At 43.9% G+C, this 19495-nt stretch overlaps 1 protein-coding gene across 4 annotated transcripts in view; it reads left to right on the top strand.

Annotated features, from left to right (window-relative positions):
- The window catches only part of pns (pinstripe), a 281719-nt gene that overhangs the window by 190242 nt on the left and 71982 nt on the right, over positions 1 to 19495 (top strand). For all 4 annotated transcript variants that reach the window (XM_068392649.1, XM_068392651.1, XM_068392648.1 and 1 more), the window contains exons 11-13: positions 16054 to 16271; positions 18911 to 19126; positions 19272 to 19464. In XM_068392649.1, coding sequence (XP_068248750.1) covers positions 16054 to 16271; positions 18911 to 19126; positions 19272 to 19464 — 627 coding nt within the window. The remainder of the gene's footprint in view (positions 1 to 16053; positions 16272 to 18910; positions 19127 to 19271; positions 19465 to 19495) is intronic.

Genomic DNA, 19495 nt, shown 5'->3' with positions numbered 1-19495 from the left:
AAGTTCATATTGATTTTCATACTGTGTATGTTCTTTTCAAATTCTTATATGAATGTAATTCATCATTTGTTCAAGCTCTATATACAAACCGTTTTGCTCTTTACAGCGGAGATATACTGTAATTCAGCGATAGCTGAACTAGCCAAAACTTTTAGCAAGGTGTAACTACTCACCACTAGTTAGCAGGGGTACACTGCCCACCCTGCTCACACCTGCACTGGTAACTTATGTCCTTTTTCATTTTGGCTTGGTAGAAAACAGACATGCTGCTGTTCTTTTCTGTAAACTTATTTACTTGTTCGGAATGATTACAAACTGGCCTAAAACTTAGAGTGCTTGTACATGAGAATCTACTATGAGGGTTTGTCCCGCCATGGAGAGACGCTGTTGCGGCACCTTTATGTCAGCTGTGGAGACAGAACCTCACAGCCTTTATCCTGCCTGCATGGGTCACATCTGTCCACAGACATCCCCTTCGAGTTCATCCAGGAGGGCGAAGAAACTTCACTGTCTGACTGTTGGCTCATTCCTGTCACACTGACTGTTCGCTCGGCCTCCTCTGGTGATTGGTTGAATAAGAGTGGTGGCCCTTTCACCCCTGGACAACTTTACGGTTCTGAAGTCTCTGTTGCTTTCCCTAAAGATACAGGGCCGACCCCAGGAGCAGACTGATGCTAAGACCATTTTGAAGAACTGGTACAGTACTGTACTTGACATTTGAGCAACCAGATCTGAGGAAGGGTCTTCTAGATTGCAAGCCTCCCTCTGAGGTCTTAGCCCTCTGTTCAGAGAACAGTTGACAATTTGAACCACCCTGGGCTCCTATGGATGTTAGCTTGGGGGAGGAAGATCCATTCGATGATAGCTCAGAACACACCGATGGAATGCTGCCGGCGTAAGCCACACCGAAGATTTCCCCCTGGAGCCGAGGACTCCAATCACATCTTTCTACAGGTGCTCTCGTGCATCTGGAAGATCAACTCTTTGGGGGAACCAGATCAAGTTTCAGCTGAGACCTTTTTAAGACACCCCCAGGCCCAAGACTAAGGTAGCCTTGGCTTGGTTTAGAGGGGTCAAGGGTGCCAAGAAGAGATCTTACACCCAAGTGGCAGGAGTCTCACAGTTCTTCAGGTCTTTAAACTCGCCTTGTTTACGACAGAGGAATTACTATGAGATCAAAGACGACAATGTCACCTCTTCCTCTAGATCCAGCTATCCTGGCTTTAACTCAGAATATGTCTCTGGATAAGCTCGCTTCCTTGTCAGTGGCTTTCTCTGCAGCGGATGCCGCAAACTTAGAGTAGGTTATGAAGTGTTCTTTGCAGGCCGCGTCATGAATTACTGGTTGAGGTCGGTTGGATATCTGTTTAAGAACGAAGACTTTGTCACCGACCAGAAGAGGGATGCAAAGTAAGCTTTCCTTCTTTCAGGTGCCAAGATGGTGGAGTTTCTCACTCACATCATCTTCAATCAAGGGATCAACTGGGTTTTGTGATGACGGGATGCCATTGTCTCAAAATTCCAGAAGCAGGTGCCTGGGAGAGAAGCATATGAAACTTCACAAATCCCCGATAATGGTCCCTCTTTCTTCAATGTGTAGGACCTTGAGGTAGTTGTCGAGAGATGGAGTAAGGCAAGCGAGGACTCCATCCTTCATCGGGCACTGACTTCTTGCCCTTACTCCTCAGCACCACCACCGCAGCAATTGTCCTCGATAAAATGCCAGGGACAAAGAAATGGTTGTAACCACCTAAGCAGGGATCTAAGCAGCCCATTTGAGCAAGAGGCTCCAAGGGTAGAGGAGCGAAGGGAGGAAAGCGCGGCTGTTCCTGCGGGGAGGCCTCTCCTCCTACCAGTCTACCGGTGTGAGGATGCCTACAGAGCAGGTGGCATAGGTGAATGTTTCACTGGGCCAAACCGTGGTCGGTCTCCATCCTCAGAGGAATACACACACACACACACACACACACACACACACACACTCTCACACTCTCTCTCTCTCTCTCTCTCTCTCTCTCTCTCTCTCTCTCTCTCTCTCTCTCTCTCTCTCTCTCTCTCTCTCTCTCTCTCTCTCTCTCTCTCTCTCTCTCTTTTTTATTTTTTTGAGGTCTGAGACAAGTCCCCAGGTCTTTACAGTTAACTCTTTCTTGTAAAGAAAGTGTATTTATCCTAGAGACCGGTCATAGACCTCTCAGCCTTGAACAAGGTTGTCCAACAAACCCTGTTCAAGATGGAGACTGTCCAGATGATCAGACAGGCCATCAGACTGAAAGACTTCTTGATAATGCTGGATCTCAAGGATATATACTTCCAGATCCCCATTCATCCATTGTCAAGGATGTACCTAAGGTTTACCAATTCAAGGTGCTGTATTTCAGCCTTTCCAGAGCTCCTCAGGTGTTCATATGGGTGTTTTTCCTAGTGTCCACCTGGGCACATAAGAATGACATTCATCTTCTTCATTGTCTAGACGATTGGCTGATTATTGCAGACTCGAGGGAGATCCTTCTCTTCCTTGAGACAGACTTCTCGAGTTTTGCCTAGATCTAAGGATGGTGATATCCGTCCAGCGAAAGAATAAGAGACTGAAAGAGGCAGCTCGCCCAGTTCTGTTGCAAGATTTGTTACCAGCACATTGATGGCCGAGGTTGCTGGGGCATCTATCCTCCCTGGGGCAACTGGTACCCAATGGCTATCTGTGAACACATTCTCTCCAGTGGCAGCTGAAGAGATTCTGCCCTCCGAGCCTTTTGGTTCTGATAGGGTCTGAGCAAAATGGAGACCTGAATTGTTGCGTGTTGGACACCAACCTCCTCAGGGGAGTAGACCTTCTTTCTCCACCCACAGAATTGATGCTCTTCAAAAACATATCAAAGTAAGGGTGGGCCACTCAACTGTTGCACCACACGGCCTCCAGGATCTGGTCCGAGTCTGAGGAACAATGCCACATAAACCCCCTAGAAATAAGGGGAGCCTTTCTGGCCCACAAGCAATTCCATCAGCTCCTTTCAGAACACATCATGGTGTTGATGAACAACACCACCATGGTAGTGGGTTACATAAACAAGCAAGGAGGTACTTTTTCACAGCCCTCCTGCTGCCGTTTAGCTCTGGAAATAAGATGGACGGAAGACAAATTGGTAGCCCTATCAGCCCATTTCATCCTAGGTTATTCCATCAGCTCATTTCAGAACACATCATGGTGTTGATGAGCAACAACACCATGGTAGTGGTTTACATAAACAAGCAACGAGGTACTTTTTCACAGCCCTGCTGCTGCCATTTAGCTATGGAAATAAGATGGACAGAAGACAACTCTGTAGCCATATTAAAGTCCATTTCATCCCAGGCAAAAGGAATATTCTGGCTGACAATCTGAGCAGGAAGAGTCAGATAGTAGCCTCCAAGTGGGTGGGCTTTGAAACATCAGATAGCCAACAAAATCTTGACTTTGTGGGGTTCTCTGATGATCGACCTATTTGTGACGTCCCTCAACAGGAAACTTCCGGTGTACTGCTCTCCAGTACTGGATCCCAGGCAGTCTGGCAGGACGCCTTCCAACATCAATGGGACAGCATGGACATTTACACAAGGTAAGGGCATTGCAAGATCTCTCGATGACCCTCATCGCTCCGATGTGGCAGCATACAGAGTGGTTCTGGGACCTAATTCATCGGCTTACAGAGGCACAAAGGGAGACCCTTCCACTTTCCAATCTACTCAGAAAGCCATATATAAAGAATTCCCACAAAGCAGTAGCTTTGCTATGGCTTCACACCTGGAGGTTTTCCAGTAACTCTCACAGCGAGAGGCTTTTCGCAACTAGTTGCGAGAATGATGTCAAGATACTTCTGTGAGTCATCTTCCGCTGTGTATGAGGCGAAGTGGGCCTTCTTTTGTGTCATGGAAGGGCCATCGCTCCTATCAGTGTCACTTTCCCAGTGATAAAGGAGTTTTCCTTGAACCTTGCAGGAAAACTCTGCTCAGTCTTGGCTGTGAAAGGCTACAGCTTGGCCTTGAGCCTAGCCTTTAGATTTAGCTGCGTTGAAATTTCTTCCTTGACGGAATGGTTTCTCATACAAAGTTTTGAGGGCACTTGCCCTCAATCAAGTCAGGTACTGGCTCGTGCCTAGAAGTTTTTAAGAATTTAGTTTGGGAAACTGTAGGAATTATTATTAATAGGGAATACCTTAACTGTAGGAATTAATATTGATGGGGAATATCTTAACAGCCAAAGATTTGCAGATAAAATTCATAGTTGTGTTTAGCGAAATATGGGAGGAATTGTGAAAGATGATGCAAGTTTTGGATAGAGAAAGCAGTAATGTAGGACTGAAAATGAATATGATTAAAACTAAGATTATGTTCAATGAAAATGCAGCGAAGCAACATATAAGGGTTATGAACTAATCTCTGGAGATTGTTGATGAATATACAAACTTAGGACAAACAGTAAGTGTTTCCCTAGGTCATGAGATGAAAATTAAGTGAAGGATAAGCATGGTTTAGAGAGCTTTTGGTAAACAAATTGAGGTTATGAAAAGGAAAATGCCACTTTCTCTAAAAAGAAAAGTATTTAACCAGATGGTCCTACCAGTATTAACTTGTTAATCAGTAACTTGGAGCCTTACTAAAGACTTAGAGCATAAGCTATTTACAACCCAAAGAGATATGGAAAGAATAATGATGGGAATAACAATGAGAGACAGATAAAGAGCAACTTAGATATAGGAGCAAACTGAATTAGATGATATTCTAACAAAATGTAAAAAAAAAAAGAGTGGCCATGGAGAGGACATATAAGGAAAATGACAGATAATAAATGGACAATAAGAATAACAGAATGGGTCCATAGAGATTGCAAAAGAAGGAAGGGAAGGATGAGAAGACATTGGATTGACGAGCTAAGAAAATGTGTGTGTATACTGGCATAGGAAGACCATAAACGGATGTCTGAGGCCTTTGTTCTCAATGGAATAGATAAGGTTGATGATGATGATACACAATAAAAATTATTTATGAATATATATATATATATATATATATATATATATATATATATATATATATATATATATATATATTTATATATATATATATATATATATATATATATATATATATATATATATATATAAATTGCTATCTCATTCAAGGATCCAGCCCTAGTCTCCTCAAGTAAGAGACAAGATCACTACCAATCATCCATAAAGAGGCCCTAAAGAAGTTTGAGTCTCTTCAAATGAAATGCAAGATTGCTACCAATCATGCCACCTGAGGCCCTAAAAAGAGTCTGAACCTAAGTACTAACTGCATTTCAGGATTGACCTGATGAGACATCAATCACTTACCAGTGTGTTTTCCCCCAACTTACCAAGCCACCAGGTGACACAATTGATAGCTTTTTATTTGAATTATCCCTAATGAGTCAATACTAAATGTATATATATATATATATATATATATATATATATATATATATATATATATATATATATATATATATATATATATATATATATATATATGTGCATATGCAGAAGAACCATAGGGAAAATGAAAATACGAAATATATGATTAAGTCCTGACTAGTTTTGTGATACTTCTTCAGAGGACTGATTTATTGAGGGAAGTTTCTTTACATTTTATAGGGAAAGTAAACTTATGAACATACATATAGAGGCTTACAGAACAATGACACTCCCATACCAGCTACCTGGGCTGAGGTCAGGTGTTTACTGGGCGGAGATCCAACCTCATGAGAGGTATATTAGGTAGTAGGTATATTAACTATTATAAACCCTGAAAATAGGATCAATAAAACAATAACAGCAATTTATTTTCATATGAAAGATAGAAGCGAAATCAGACGCATATGGTAAATAAAATAAATACTTTATTTGAAAATTGCATGGAAATATGGAAAATTATGTACAATAATAATATTGGATAATAGACATAGATTTTCGGTAAGACGGTGATGTAGAATCTGAAAGGGAAATATTTTGCCTTTAAGCACAAGTTCCCTGAGGAACGCCAGTCTTTAAAATCATTATACACTTCATGTCCGAGAACATGTGGCACACGTGTAAGAATCTATGTGACTTCACCTTGATGAAGAACAGTCTATTAGTGACACTAAGTGTCCCTTGAAATCACTATGTATCGCACTAGGGTCAACACAGGCACCCGTTTGATTTAAAGTCCCGAAAAAACTCACTGTTCTACGCAGCACTAAACAGCCGGTTTCATCACGCTACCTTCTGCCACCACGAATCGTTTCACTTCGTGCACCTGCTTCGCATAGTGTTTGAAGAATACTCTAGGTGACCTCCAGCCTGTGAAGGATCGAAGGCTTTCAAAATCCATTCCTTGGAAAAAGTTCAGGGAAGAGGTGACTTTCCTCGGATCATGACCTGCGGGTGTACTGTCAGGATCCGCTCTGCGAATAAAGTAGGTGATTTTCGCTCTTATTTGTTTTAGTGACAGGTCACTACCCGAAGTTTCTCCTTTAAAGAGTTGTCCTCCGCCAAAGTCTGAAGTTCTTTGAAGATAGACCTTAAGACTCTCCACTGGGCATAGAGAGACATCTTCCTTCAGGGGGCAGATTCTCCAAGGGCCCTATCTTTTGGTGGGAAGTTAATTTTTAGCGAGAAACGTGGGGTCAGGGAAGAGGGTAAGTTCCCTCGTGTCGGCGAACTGTATCTGGCCCCCTTCTCTTGATAATGCCACTATTTCACTGACTCGGGCTCCCGAGGCGAGAGCAAAAAGGAAGATCACTTTTTGAGTCAAGTCTTTCAGAGGGCAAGATTCGTTGTCCAAGTTAGAGGCAAAATGGAGCACCTTATCCGGGGACCAGGTGATGGGTCTCGGTGGAGGTGCTGGACGGAGTCTAGCACACGCCTTCGGGAGTTTATTGAAGATTTCGCTGGATAATTCTATTTGGAAGGCGTACAGAAGTGGTCTAGTCAAGGCCGATTTGCAGGTGGAAATCGTATTGGCTGCTAAGCCTTGTCCATGAAGGTGAATAAAGAAGGACATGGAAAAATCTATGGAGATTTCCGTAGGGTTTTTGCCTCGACGAAGGATACCCACTTCTTCCAGGATGATTCATATTGCCTTCTGGTAGACTTTTTGTATTCCTCTAGGAAGCCCAAACTTTTCTTAGAGATCCCAAACCTTTTCTTCACGGCTGGGAGAGAAAATCATGAGATGAAGGTCCTTGACTTTCTTTGATGAAGCGAAGACAGTCGACTTCTGCACCTGTTGGGAGAGAACTGGGCCCGGCAGGGAGATCAGCTTGGGCTGTAGTTCCAGGACTAGGGGGAACCAGTTGCTCCGGGGCCACTTGGGAGCCACTAGGGCTGCTGTCCCTTTGAAGGTTCTCAGTTTGGAGAGGACTTTCAGCAGAAGGTTGGGTGGAGGGAACAGGTAAATCTTGGACCATCTGTTCCAGTACAGGGACATGGCGTCCACTGCTTCCGCTTTGGGGTCCTCGTAAGGGGCCACATATTGAGGAAGTTGCTTGTTGTCGCTCATCGCGAAGAGGTCGATCTGTAGTTCCGGGACTTGACGAGAGATGAAGAAGAATGATCTTGCGTCTAGGGACCATTCCGACTCTATGGGGCTTGTCCTTGATAGAGCGTCCGCCGCCACGTTGCGGAATCCTTGTAGGTGAACTGCAGATAGGTGCCACTTCTTCCTGTCCGCCAGGCGGAAGATGGGTAATAGCACCTGATTTATGTGGGGCGATCTCGAGCCCTGACGGTTGAGACATCTGACTACTACCGAGCTGTCCAGAGTTAGACGGATGTGTATCGAGGGATGCGGGGATAATTTCTTCAGGGTGTGAAGAACCGCCATGGCCTCCAAGATGTTGATGTGAAACGTCTTGAATAGGGGAGACCATGTTCCTTGAACTTGCCGTTGATGGGAGTGACCCCCCCCAACCCTTCAGTGAAGCGTCTGTATGGATGATGAGGGATGGAGGCGGAGGTTGGAGAGGGATGGATCTTTTTAAGGTCCTTGCTTCTGACCACGGGCTTAGAAGGGAGCGAAGCCTGTTCGGTAGGGGTCTCTTGAGATATCTTCGAGCGACGGATGCGTTTCGTCTTCAGACTCCTGAGGCATCCTCTAGCTGTGCTTGTAGCACTGGGTTTGTCACTGAGGCGAACTGTAGGGAGCCGAGAACTTGCTCCTGCTGTCGTCTTGAGATCTGTTGGATTTGAGAAGTCTTCTGACAGACCCTGCTATTTCTTTCCTTTTCTTCAGTGGGATGGAAAGGCGGTGTGACTGAAGATCCCAATGGATTCCTAACCATTGGAACTTCTGAGCTGGAGCGAGGCGAGTCTTCTTGGTGTTTATTTTGAAACCCAGATGTTCCAGGAACTGGGTCACTTTGCTGCAAGCTCTCAAACATTCTTCTGGCGATGTCGACCAGACCAGCCAGTCATCGAGGTAGGCCATCACTTGGACGCCCTGAAGGCGTAGCTGGTGGATGATAGTGTCTGCTAGCATGGTGAAGATTCTCGGAGCTGCGTTGAGCCCGAAGGGCATGGCTCTGAAGGCGTAGCTTCTTCGTTGGAGCCGGAATCCTAGGTAGAAGGAAGCGTGGCGGTTCATTGGGATGTGCCAGTAGGCATCCGCCAGGTCTATTGAGACCGTGTAGGCCTTGTGAGGCAGTAGGGCTCTTATTTGTTGAAGGGTCAGCATCTTGAATTTGTTGTTCGCAATGAACTTGTTGAGGGGGGACAAATCGAGAATGACTCTGAGTTTGTCTGAGTCCTTCTTTGGAACACAAAATAGTCTTCCTTGGAACCTGGTGGACTTTAACCTCTTGATCACCTTCTTGTTCAAGAGTTCCAGGACATATTCTTCCAAGATGGGGGTTGAAGGTTGGAAGAATTGGTTGAAAGTTGGCAGTGGTTGCGTCCAGCTCCAACCTAGTCCCTTCTTGATGATGCTGTGTGCCCAAGGAACGAAGGTTCAACGATCCTGAAAGTGGCGGAGTCTTCCTCCCACCGGAAGCACTTCATTGCTTCTGGTTTCCCGAGGGTTTGCCACCTCGGCCGCTAGCTCCCCTTCCTCCTCTGCCCCTGGAGGGGCGGCGAGAGGAATCTCTGCCGGAGCCTCTACCCCTGGGACGTAAGGTAGTGGATGGTCGTTCATAGGCAGGGGTGAAGACCGGTGATTGGGACACCACCGGCTGGGGGACCAACTGAAAGGACTGTTGTGGTTGTGCAACTACTTGGGGAGTAGCGGGAGCCGGAAACTGGCGTTTGGGTTGCTGGGGTCATGGTTTGGAGGATTTCCTCTTAGGTTGAAGGCCTTCTTACTGAGAGGATTTCCTCTTGCGGGACATGCCCCATTTGTTGAGAAGTTTCCGATTCTCAGAGGCGGCTTTGTCCACGATCTCTTTCACCAGAGCTGTTGGGAAGAGATGCTTGCCCCAGATGTTGGAGGAGATTAGCTTCCGGGGTTCGTGTTTCACTGCCGCGTTGGCAAACACGAATTCTCTGCAGGCTCTCCGGGCCTTGATGAAGCTGTACAAGTCCTTCATCATGGTCACTAGGTGGGTCTTCGCGAGAACCATATACAAATCTGGGACCCTAATGTCCCCGGCCATGACCTCCAGCTGAATTTGGTGAGACAGAGAGGCGGCTAGTCTCTCCTCGGTCTTCTGCTCCCAACGAAGAAGGTGGTCGTTCAGCTTTGGAAGATCCTCATTGAACTGACGGCCAGCCTCGTCAGGTTCCATTTTCCCGACCGTAAAAGTGAACTGGATATCTTTCCAGAATCTGTCGTCGGGGGGAAGGGCGAGGGAGGCCTACACTTCTCCAAGGTAGGGCAGTGCTTTCCTTCCTCCACCGCCTTCATGGAAGGCCTTTTCAACAAAGGGAAAGGTCGCAGTAGGGGGAGCAAGAAAGGACAGGTGCTTCTTGCTCAATGCTGGCATTTTAGAGTTGGTAAAACCACGACTCTTGAGTCACTCTGCCAGCATGGCTTGGGATTTCGAGTGATCGAACACGATCACTTCTTTGGGTTCGGTCTCTTCCTTGGAGGCCGGTTCGGACCTGAGCCGGACGTAACAGTCCGGGTAAGCCTCAAAGCTGGGGAAGAACTCCACCTCTTCCAAGAGGATGGGCCCAAGCCGATCGTTGATAAAGATTTTGCCAGTTGTAATTAGCATATGCTCGGCGTACATCCATGGTTTAGACTCCTTAACTGAAATCTTTTTCGGATGCTTCAATCCCATAAAATGACGTTTGAGCTCCTCTTGATTCTTTCGGAGCCTTTCGTCCATCAGTGCCACCAGCATCTGGATGGCATCTCCAGTGGCTGGTAGCACGGGCAGCGAGGCGGCGGAGGTAGAGGGGACTGGCTCCTCGACCACAACGGGGGTTACTGGAGGTGTTTGGGTGACCTCGTCCTCCGAATCAGGGAACTCCACCTGATCCTCTTCCATCCTCCAGATCCTCACCCATGAGGGTACTCTCGGTGTTGTCGGAGACTTCCGACATCTTCTCCACTTCGTTGAGATGACGCTTTCGGAGTGTAGCCGAAATGTCGGGTTCAACAGTAAGTTGGACGCAGGGGATCTGATCCTGGGGGATCACAGAGTCCGACAGCGATTTAGGAAAAAGCAAGGCCCTCATCTTCTCGTTAGGGAGATAAGGCCCTGTGGCGTTCTTCTGGAAACCGCGCACTCACTTGCGCAGTTTCTCTCGAGCATTGTCCCTGGCCTCCGCGGAGGGAGGGTTATCGAACGCCTCATCAAGGAGGCCTTTGCAGGTTGAGCAGGACTGTGGATCCCAGTATTTAAGGTTGCCCTTTTTCGCTGCACAGGGGGCGTGGGTCCGGCACACCTTATGCCCGTAGAAGTCCGGGCGGTGAACTCCGCAGAAGGAGTTCTCACACTTCAGGTTCTCCTCCTGTAAAAGAAAGAGATCATGAGTACATGGAAGACAGAGTTATGGCTTACATTACTCTTAAAATTAAGATTCACTAATCTGTAGCATTGGGTTTTATGTGAGCTCAGGATAGGTGAGCTAAAAGGGAATTAGGAAGACACATACTTGTGAGTCCCATCCAGCCAGTTACCGTGACCTTTTCTGCCGACAATTCCTTAGGACCTGAGGTTCTAGGGGAGGGAATGGTATCTCTATGGGGGAGCCAAACTTAGGCTTCCTTATAAAGGAATTGTCTACAGAGTGGAGAGGGTCTAAAATCATTCAGAACCTAGAGAAAAGAAGGGGGAAAATAGGATAAAACCCCCTTATATTTGGGTAGGTCCTGGCAAGAGACTGTACTGAGAAGCACAGAGTATGCTGGAAATATTGTACTGTACAATCGTACACCTCAGCCACTGTCTTTAAGGTATGAAATACCAAAGAAGAGCAGTCTGGCTATACGGCTGTATTAGGTTGACTGCCGGCACGGGGCTGGCAGCCGGGGGGAGGGATGCTTGTCCATGGAAGCCGCAGGAGCGTCACCGGCAAGCCGGCAGGGGTGAATCCATCTAAGGCTACACACTGAGCAGCAGAGAGGTAGGAGACACCTATAAAGGCGACCGCCGGCACGGCGGAAGGTCGCCGGCAGGGCGGTGGCCTCCGGCAGCCGGCAGGGCGGTGGCCTCCGGCAGCCGGCAGGCTGTCGGCGTTGGTGAACCTACCTTGGTACATAAGATGGAGGGTTGTCTGAGATGTCGGCGGCAGCGGCGGCAAGGGGCGGCGGCCCCCGGCAGCCGGCAGGTTGTCGCCTTAGGTAATCCTTTGATAGGAATATCCTATGAAGTAGGAAGATCTCATGGGGTGCCGGCGGCTAGTGCCGGCAGGCGGAGGCGGCAGTGGACCGGCACCATGATAGAAAAGAGAAAGATAAGGAGGGAGTGGGGAAGGGTAATGTCCGATACCCGACCGGCTTCCCTCCGAAAGGAGTGCTCTCATGATAGGAGGGGATATGCCTATCACTCGCTGGCAGGGGGCTGGCAGATGACTGGATGTCTATGGTAATCCAAGGAAGGATCAGAGGACACTCAAAAGGGGGAGAGGGTGATCTTCTGCCAGCAGGCCGGCTGCCAACACTACCCTATACAGTAGTTCGACTATGAGGGGGAAGTGTAGAAGAGCGGCCAGCCAAGCTGGAGAGCACAGCTTAACCTACAACTCTCTCCAAGGGAGGAATTGTAGGACAGCGGACAGAGGTGTGAAGGCAAGCCAACACAAAGGGATAGAGTGGGGGTAGGGGTCTGAGGGAGCAGAAGGGGTCGCAACCCTAAAGCTCCCAAGGAGTAGGGGAATCTGTTAGATGCTATACTACCCAGGTAGGAGAGAAACGCTCTCCAACCCTAGGGTAGGTTAGCTCAGAGTAAGCACAGCACTGGTGTACTGTCCTAAACTATAATAAAACAGAATCCCCCAAAGCCTAACCTAAACCAGGAGAGCTTCTCCTAGATTAGAGAGGGCTGGGAAGACATATCACTTGGCCACAGGAGGAAGGGACGTGTCCCAACCAAAAGCAGTCTAGGGGGAAGGGCAGGGCCCTTCCACCTTCAGTCTCAGTCGATACCTAAAGGGAAATGCGTTCCCTAAGGGTGGACTGGGATGAACGATAGGTACTCTGGGGTTCTGTCCGAGGTCCCCCCATATACTATGGTAGGGAAGAGGGAAGAATGATCTAGCCTAACCTACCCGAAAATTATTCCGGGTAAGGGGGCTAAGATATAGCAAAGCTACCCAGAGGGAGGTTACCCGAAGGTAACAGGGGAGATAAGGAAGCATACAAGGGCCCCAATGTTGGGTTAGGGGATGTGACATGGATGGACCAGGCACGGTCCCTTGTATGGTCCGTAGAAGACGAAAGATATGTGCAACACTGAATCTTGTATATGTTTAAAAATGCCTCTATCTTCATTAACATTAACACTAGGAACACTTATTATATCATGCAGAAGTAAACGTGAACACTAGGCTGCGGCCTAGGCTAGGCTAAAACTCAAGTATGGGGTTGGCTAACTAGCAGCGCCAAAGAATACCATCGGCATAATATAACTAATTCCTAGCAATGAAGACTAAATAACTAATGATATTTAATTAGTTATAAGGCTGGGAAGGCTGTTCTGGCTAACTAAATAAAGCATGCGAGACGAACAGCGGCGTCATAAAATGGCGTAAAAAATCGTTACTTTACGGCCAGAGCTTATTTAAACAATACAAGAACCTGGTGCTCAACTTTCCAGAAGAAAGCGAGGCAGAAGGTTGAGACATGGCGAAGGATGCACAAGATAATCGGTGATCACTGGGAAAAACAAACCAATATTGGAAGCTACCAGACAAGGAATGGGGACGGACGTGACGTCACACAGTATGGCGGACGGTTTGTTTACGTTGCGAGTACCGTAACAGTAACGAAGGAAGGGTAACTTTGAAATGGCTCCTCAGTTACCTCGCCACCTTTACCCCTCGAAGCGTAAACGCTATGTGGGGTGCAGATAGCTTTGTGGCGTGTTAGTGCATGCGTCCCCTGTTGATATACGATATCCCAGAGGGAAACCTTTAGGGTACTCGCACCAGAAGTTAGAATTCTGTGAAACCTTTAGTTTAATTCTCTGGGAATATTTATGGTAGTCATATATACCCAAAGGAAGCTACTGAAGGAACCTTCCATCAGGACGACATGGCTTGAGCCCAAAAAAGCTATTGAAATTAGTATGCTAATTGGAAAATGATAAATGAAGCAATAATGGTTTTTTTTAGTAAATATGAAATATCCTTTGGTAGCATGCCTTAATAAGGAGTTATTTGATCCGAAAATTGAATTCGAAATGAAACACCAGTTCAATCAAAATCCAGTTTATTTTCAATATACTGTATCTAATTTTTTACCACAGTAAATGGATATACAATGTACAGCGAGAAGATAGGTATGTGGGGCGAAACACTCCACGAGTAAAGTTGCTGGGGCTATTTAAAATCATCGCACTGTTAGTTTTTATCGCCAATATCTGATTTTTCATTTAATAGGTACTGTATTGTGGTTCTCTGTGTCGAGTGTAAGTGAAAACGCGAAGGGAGAATTCATGTTAAAAGAGGCTTGACTGTATACATATAGGCATTTTGCAAGATCCCAGATTCACTTGGGGATATTTTGAAATTACTAAAATTTCATGGCATTACACAAAATGATTGAAATTAAGTAGTTCTTATTACATGCTTTGCCTTATAGAATTCAGGCAAACTGTGTAATTTTTATATTGATTTGCAAACAGCATTTGTATGAGTCTGTTAAGTATATATGGGTGTTAACATGGAACTTATTCACTGAAAGATGGTTTTGAATCTTTATATTATAATTAGTCTTTATTTATGTGCATCTGTTAAATATTTCCATGTAATTTCCATACATTTCATTTTCATATAATTTGTAGCCATTCTGTAGTTGTTTCAAGCACAATTGTTCAATTTGAATTTAACTTCCTGAGAAGTTAATTTAGTTTTGTTTGAAATGGCCTTTCTTTGATTTCTTTTTTGTTGCAATAAATAAGGAGCATATTGGGAAGTTAGGTAAAAGTACTTTGTGTATCAGTATTGTACTATATAATGGTTCAGTTAAGTAAACAATCCTTGGAAGCATTGCAATGAAATTACTTGTGTAAAAAATGAAGTAGATCAAATGTGCATGTACCAGTATTGTACTCTATAATGTTTTAGTTAAGAAAACATGCTGGAAGCATTGCAAAACTTAATTTTCTATTACAAGTGGGGCCTAGAAATTGATCATTGCAGTATTTCACTACAAACCATATATTAGAAAGAACAAAGTCTACGTCAAAAATGTTACTCTTATACCAGTCACGCCTGAGGTAACATGCTTGAAGGAAGCCTTACCTTTAACTTGTTTATATCTAATTGAATCATTCCATGTTCTGTCTTGTCTAATTGTACTTTTAATGAAAGAAGAAACAATGAATGGTTTTAAGAAATATTTTGTTACAAAATTGTTGCTACTAAAATACCCTAATCATATTCAATATACCTGAAAATATACACTATTGAACTAAATAAATACTATCAAACCTAAAATCCTCTCCCTGGTAATACAAAAAACATTGCTACTAAAATACCCTAAGCATATGCAATATACTGTACCAGCAAATATACACTATTAAACTCAAACTCTTCATGAACCAGACATTTTGCAAAATCCCAGAGTTATAAATCAGTCATTTCGTGTAGTGCCTGGAAATTTTAGTCATTTCGCGAAATCCCGAAGTTAATCGGTCATTTCGCGAAATGCCCAAAACTTTTAGGCATTTCACGAAATGCTTGGTTACACAGTGTGCCTGTAACATATGTGTATGTGTGATATAGAATATCCAATTTTTAGAAGATTTAGAATATTTTGTAACCGCATTAGATTTTGGTTGTGGTTTTCCGTGAGATTGTTTGAGAGATTGATTATAAACTTAGCAGTACTGTAATAAGAATATGCCAATGTTTAAAGGATATTTGATATGAATTAAAGGAAAGTACATTATTATGCTTTTTACTCTAAGGAAGAGAACTCATGTAAGATAGTTGCAGGAAAATTGAAGAGGAAAAATACTAGAACAGCTACCTTCAGAGGATATATTTCAGTGGTGGAGATTCTGAAGTATACTTACCCTGGTATGGAGTTTGAAAAAGTTGGCTAATATGAAGGAATGATGTAAGCATTGATTGTGTGGAATAAATGATAGGGAAGTGTCTGACTTTCATTTTCATCAAGACGACACAACCATTTGATGATTGTGGGGGAACGAAAATTTGGTTATATAATCAGTTATGAAGTAGCAATTTGGTTCTAATTAAATCCATGGCACCATATTCTTGTGTCGCAGCCTCTTGTGAAACAATGTATTTTTAGTTGCCAATTTTTCTCAGTTTACAAATAATATGCCAGTCATTTAGAAGTACAGTACCTTTGATGAGTATATTAAAAAATATAAAGTCTTTGTGACGTTCCCTATGAAAATGACATCTGATTAGTTGCTTTATATAATTTTTTCTTTTACAGGAGACAGATATGGAGCAGTGGCTCAGTTGTCGGGAATCAATGCAGAACTTCGACAAAGCCACGTTCCTCTCTGACCAGCCAGAAGCACATCTTCCATTTCTATCTCGCTTTATTGAGTCACAAATGTTCACAACGCTTGTTGACAATAAAATTCTTTCCAATTGGGGAAAGCATGACACGAATCTCCGAATTTTTGATTTACGCATTAGATTACTCAGGTTTGTTTTTTAAATTGTTACAGCTTGATACTGTTTGTCAAGTGTGAAGTACAGTATATTTAGTATTAAAAATGCACGTGAATTATTAATGCTTTTATGTGAAATAAGAGAAGATTATTTTGAAGTAGTAGTACAAAGAGTTAATATCAAGAAGGTTGAAAATGGCATATGAGAGAGTGAAAGTAAGAGAAACTGGTAATCTAGAGGAGGATTGGAAGTTAGTAAAAGAAAATTTTGTTGGGATTGCGATTGATGTGTGGCAAGAAGTGTGTTGGAGCCAGCATGAGGAAGGGCAGTGAATAATGGAATGAATGAGTGAAAGTAAAAGTGGAAGAGAAAAAGAGGGCATTTGAAGAATGGCTGCAGAGTAATAGTGTGAAAGATATAGAGAGGGAAATGTGGAAGTAAAGCGCAAGGTAACTAAGGCAAAGAGGGCGGTGACCTGAGGTGGTGTCAGGGATTGGGTCTTTCATATGAAGAGAATAAGAAGTTCTGTAAAGAAGTGAAGAGAGTAAGGAAGGCTGGTTTGAGAATTGAAGAGACAGTGAAAGATGGAAATGGAAGGTTGTTAAAAGGAAAGGAGGCAAGGAAAAGGTGGGCGGAATATTTTGAAAGTTTACTGAATGTTGAGGATAATAGGGAGGCAGATATAATTGCTGTTGAAGGTGTTGAGGTGCCAGTGATGGGAGATGAGAATGAGAGAGAGATTACAAGAGAGGAAGTGAGGAGAGCACTAGATGAAACGAGAGTGGGAAAAGCACCTGGTATGGATGGTGTGTGAGCTGAGATGTAAAAGGAAGGGGATGTGACTGTACTTGAATGGTTGGTGAGATTGTTTAATATGTGTTTTGTGTTGTCAATGGTACCAGTAGATAGGGTTTGTGCATGTATGGTACCACTGTATAAGGGTAAGGGAGATGTGCATGAGTGTTTTAATTCAAGGGGTATTAGTTTGTTGACTGTGGTAGGAAAAGTGTATGGTAGAGTTTTGATTAATAGGATTAAGGATAAAACAGAGAATGCAATCTTAGAATTACAGGGTGGTTTTAGAAGAGGCAGGGGATGTATGAATCAGATTTTTACAATTAGGCAGATATGCGAGAAAGATTTAGGTAAAGGTAAGGGGGTGTATGTTGCGTTTATGGATCTGAAGAAAGCGTATCATAGAGTTGAAAGGGAAGCGATGTGGAATGTGATGAGGTTGTATGGAATTGGTGGAAGGTTGTTGCAAGCAGTGAAAAGTTTCTACAAAGGTAGTAAAGCATGTGTTAGGATAGGAAATGAACTGAGCTATTGGTTTCTGGTGAGAGTGGGGCTGAGATAGGGATATGTGATGTCGCCATGGTTGTTTAACTTGTATGTTGATAAATTGGCGAGAGAGGTGAATGCTTGAGTGCTTGGACGAGGATTGAAACTGGTGGACAAGAATGATCATGACTGGGAGATAAATCATTTGTTGTTTGCAGATAATAATAATGTACTGGTTGCAGACGCGGAAGAGAAGCTTGGCCGATAAGTGACAGAATTTGGAAGGGTATTTAAGAGAAGGAAGTTGAGAGTTATTGTGGGTAAGAATAAGGTTATGAGATATACGAGATGGGAAGTTGGTGCAAGGTTGAATGTTATGTTGAATGGAGAGTTACATGAGGAGGTGGATCAGTTTAAGTACTTGGGGTCTGTTGTTGCAGCAAATGGTGGAGTGAAAGCAGATGTACATCAGAGAGTGAATGAAGGATGCAAAGTGTTGGGGGCAGTGAAGGGAGTGGTAAAGAATAGAGGGTTGGGCATGAATGTAAAGAGAGTTCTGTATGAGAAAGTGATTGTACCAACTGTGATTTATGGATCGGAGTTGTGGGGGATGAAAGTGATGGAGAGACAGAAATTGAATGTGTTTGAGATGAAGTGTCTAAGGAGTATGGCTGGTGTATCTCGAGTAGATAGGGTTAAGAACGAAGTAGTGAGGGTGAGAACCGGTGTAAGAAATGAGTTAGCAGCTAGAGTGGTTATGAATGTGTTGAGGTGGTTTGGTCATGTTGGTTGAGAGAATGGAAAATGGCTGTCTGCTAAAGAAGGTGATGCATGCAAGAGTTGATAGGAGAAGTACAAGAGGAAGGCCAAGGTTTGGGTGGATGGATGGAGTGCAGAAAGCTCTGGATGATAGGAGGATAGATGTGAGAGAGGCAAGAAAGCTTGCTAGAAATAGGAATGAATGGCAAGCGATTGTGACGCAGTTCCGGCAGGCCCTGCTGCTTCCTCCTGACTGCAGAGGTAGCAGCAGTAGGGGATTCAGTGTTATGAAGCTTCATCTGTGGTAGATAACGGAGGAGGGTGGGCTGTGGCACCCTAGCAGTACCAACCGGACTCTGTTGAGTCCCTTGTCAGTCTGAGAGAAACATAGAGAGGAAAGGTTCCCTCTTTTCATTTGTTTGATGTCTGCTACCCCCCAAAATTGGGGGAAGTTACTTGGTATATGTATGTAGTACATGATTGTAATTTTTAGTAATAAAAGACTTATATATTTTAGTAAATAACATAACTGATATCATTAATACAACATTGAGAAGTGTTTTATATATATTTTTTACTGTTGAGATTTTTTTTATTTAACTTTGATTCTTTACAATATTATTTTTTAACAGGGAACGATATGATGATAGTTTAGTCCGTACACCTTCATATGAGCCTTGCACCACCATAAGAGAAACTGAACAAATCTTAGAAAAGAGATTATCGCATATTGATTATCGAGCTCCTGCTCCCATGCCAATGGATCCACAGGCAGAATCATGCACTCAGTTTAATCCTGGCCATTTTCCTTTATTGGATAGAATAGCTCTTAATAAAGAACCTCATAAGTAAGTACTCTACTATATAGTATATTTAAATGTTATTCAATATAGGGATTTTTTTTCTATAGAATGAAGAAAATATTGCTATAAAACTTGGTAGTCAATTTCTTATTACCCTCTGATGTTTATCTTTGTTTACACCTAATCACAGCAAAAAGCGAAGCAGCCATGCATGGAGGCGGAGAGAGAGACAAGAACGGCACTTGGAGCACACAGGTTTGACAAGTGATCAACGAGATAGGGTTATGCTTGATGTCAAAGCAAAACTGCAACCAAAGTTAGCCGATATGTCACCTGCACACATGGCACAGACCAACTGGAAGTTTGTGGAACAGCTGTTGAGAGTATGCTACACATGTTTCATTTATAGGAATA

This window comes from Palaemon carinicauda, chromosome 18 (genome assembly GCF_036898095.1).
Source record: "Palaemon carinicauda isolate YSFRI2023 chromosome 18, ASM3689809v2, whole genome shotgun sequence".
Lineage (NCBI taxonomy): Eukaryota > Metazoa > Arthropoda > Malacostraca > Decapoda > Palaemonidae > Palaemon > Palaemon carinicauda.
This window is presented reverse-complemented; position numbering and strand designations above follow the sequence as displayed.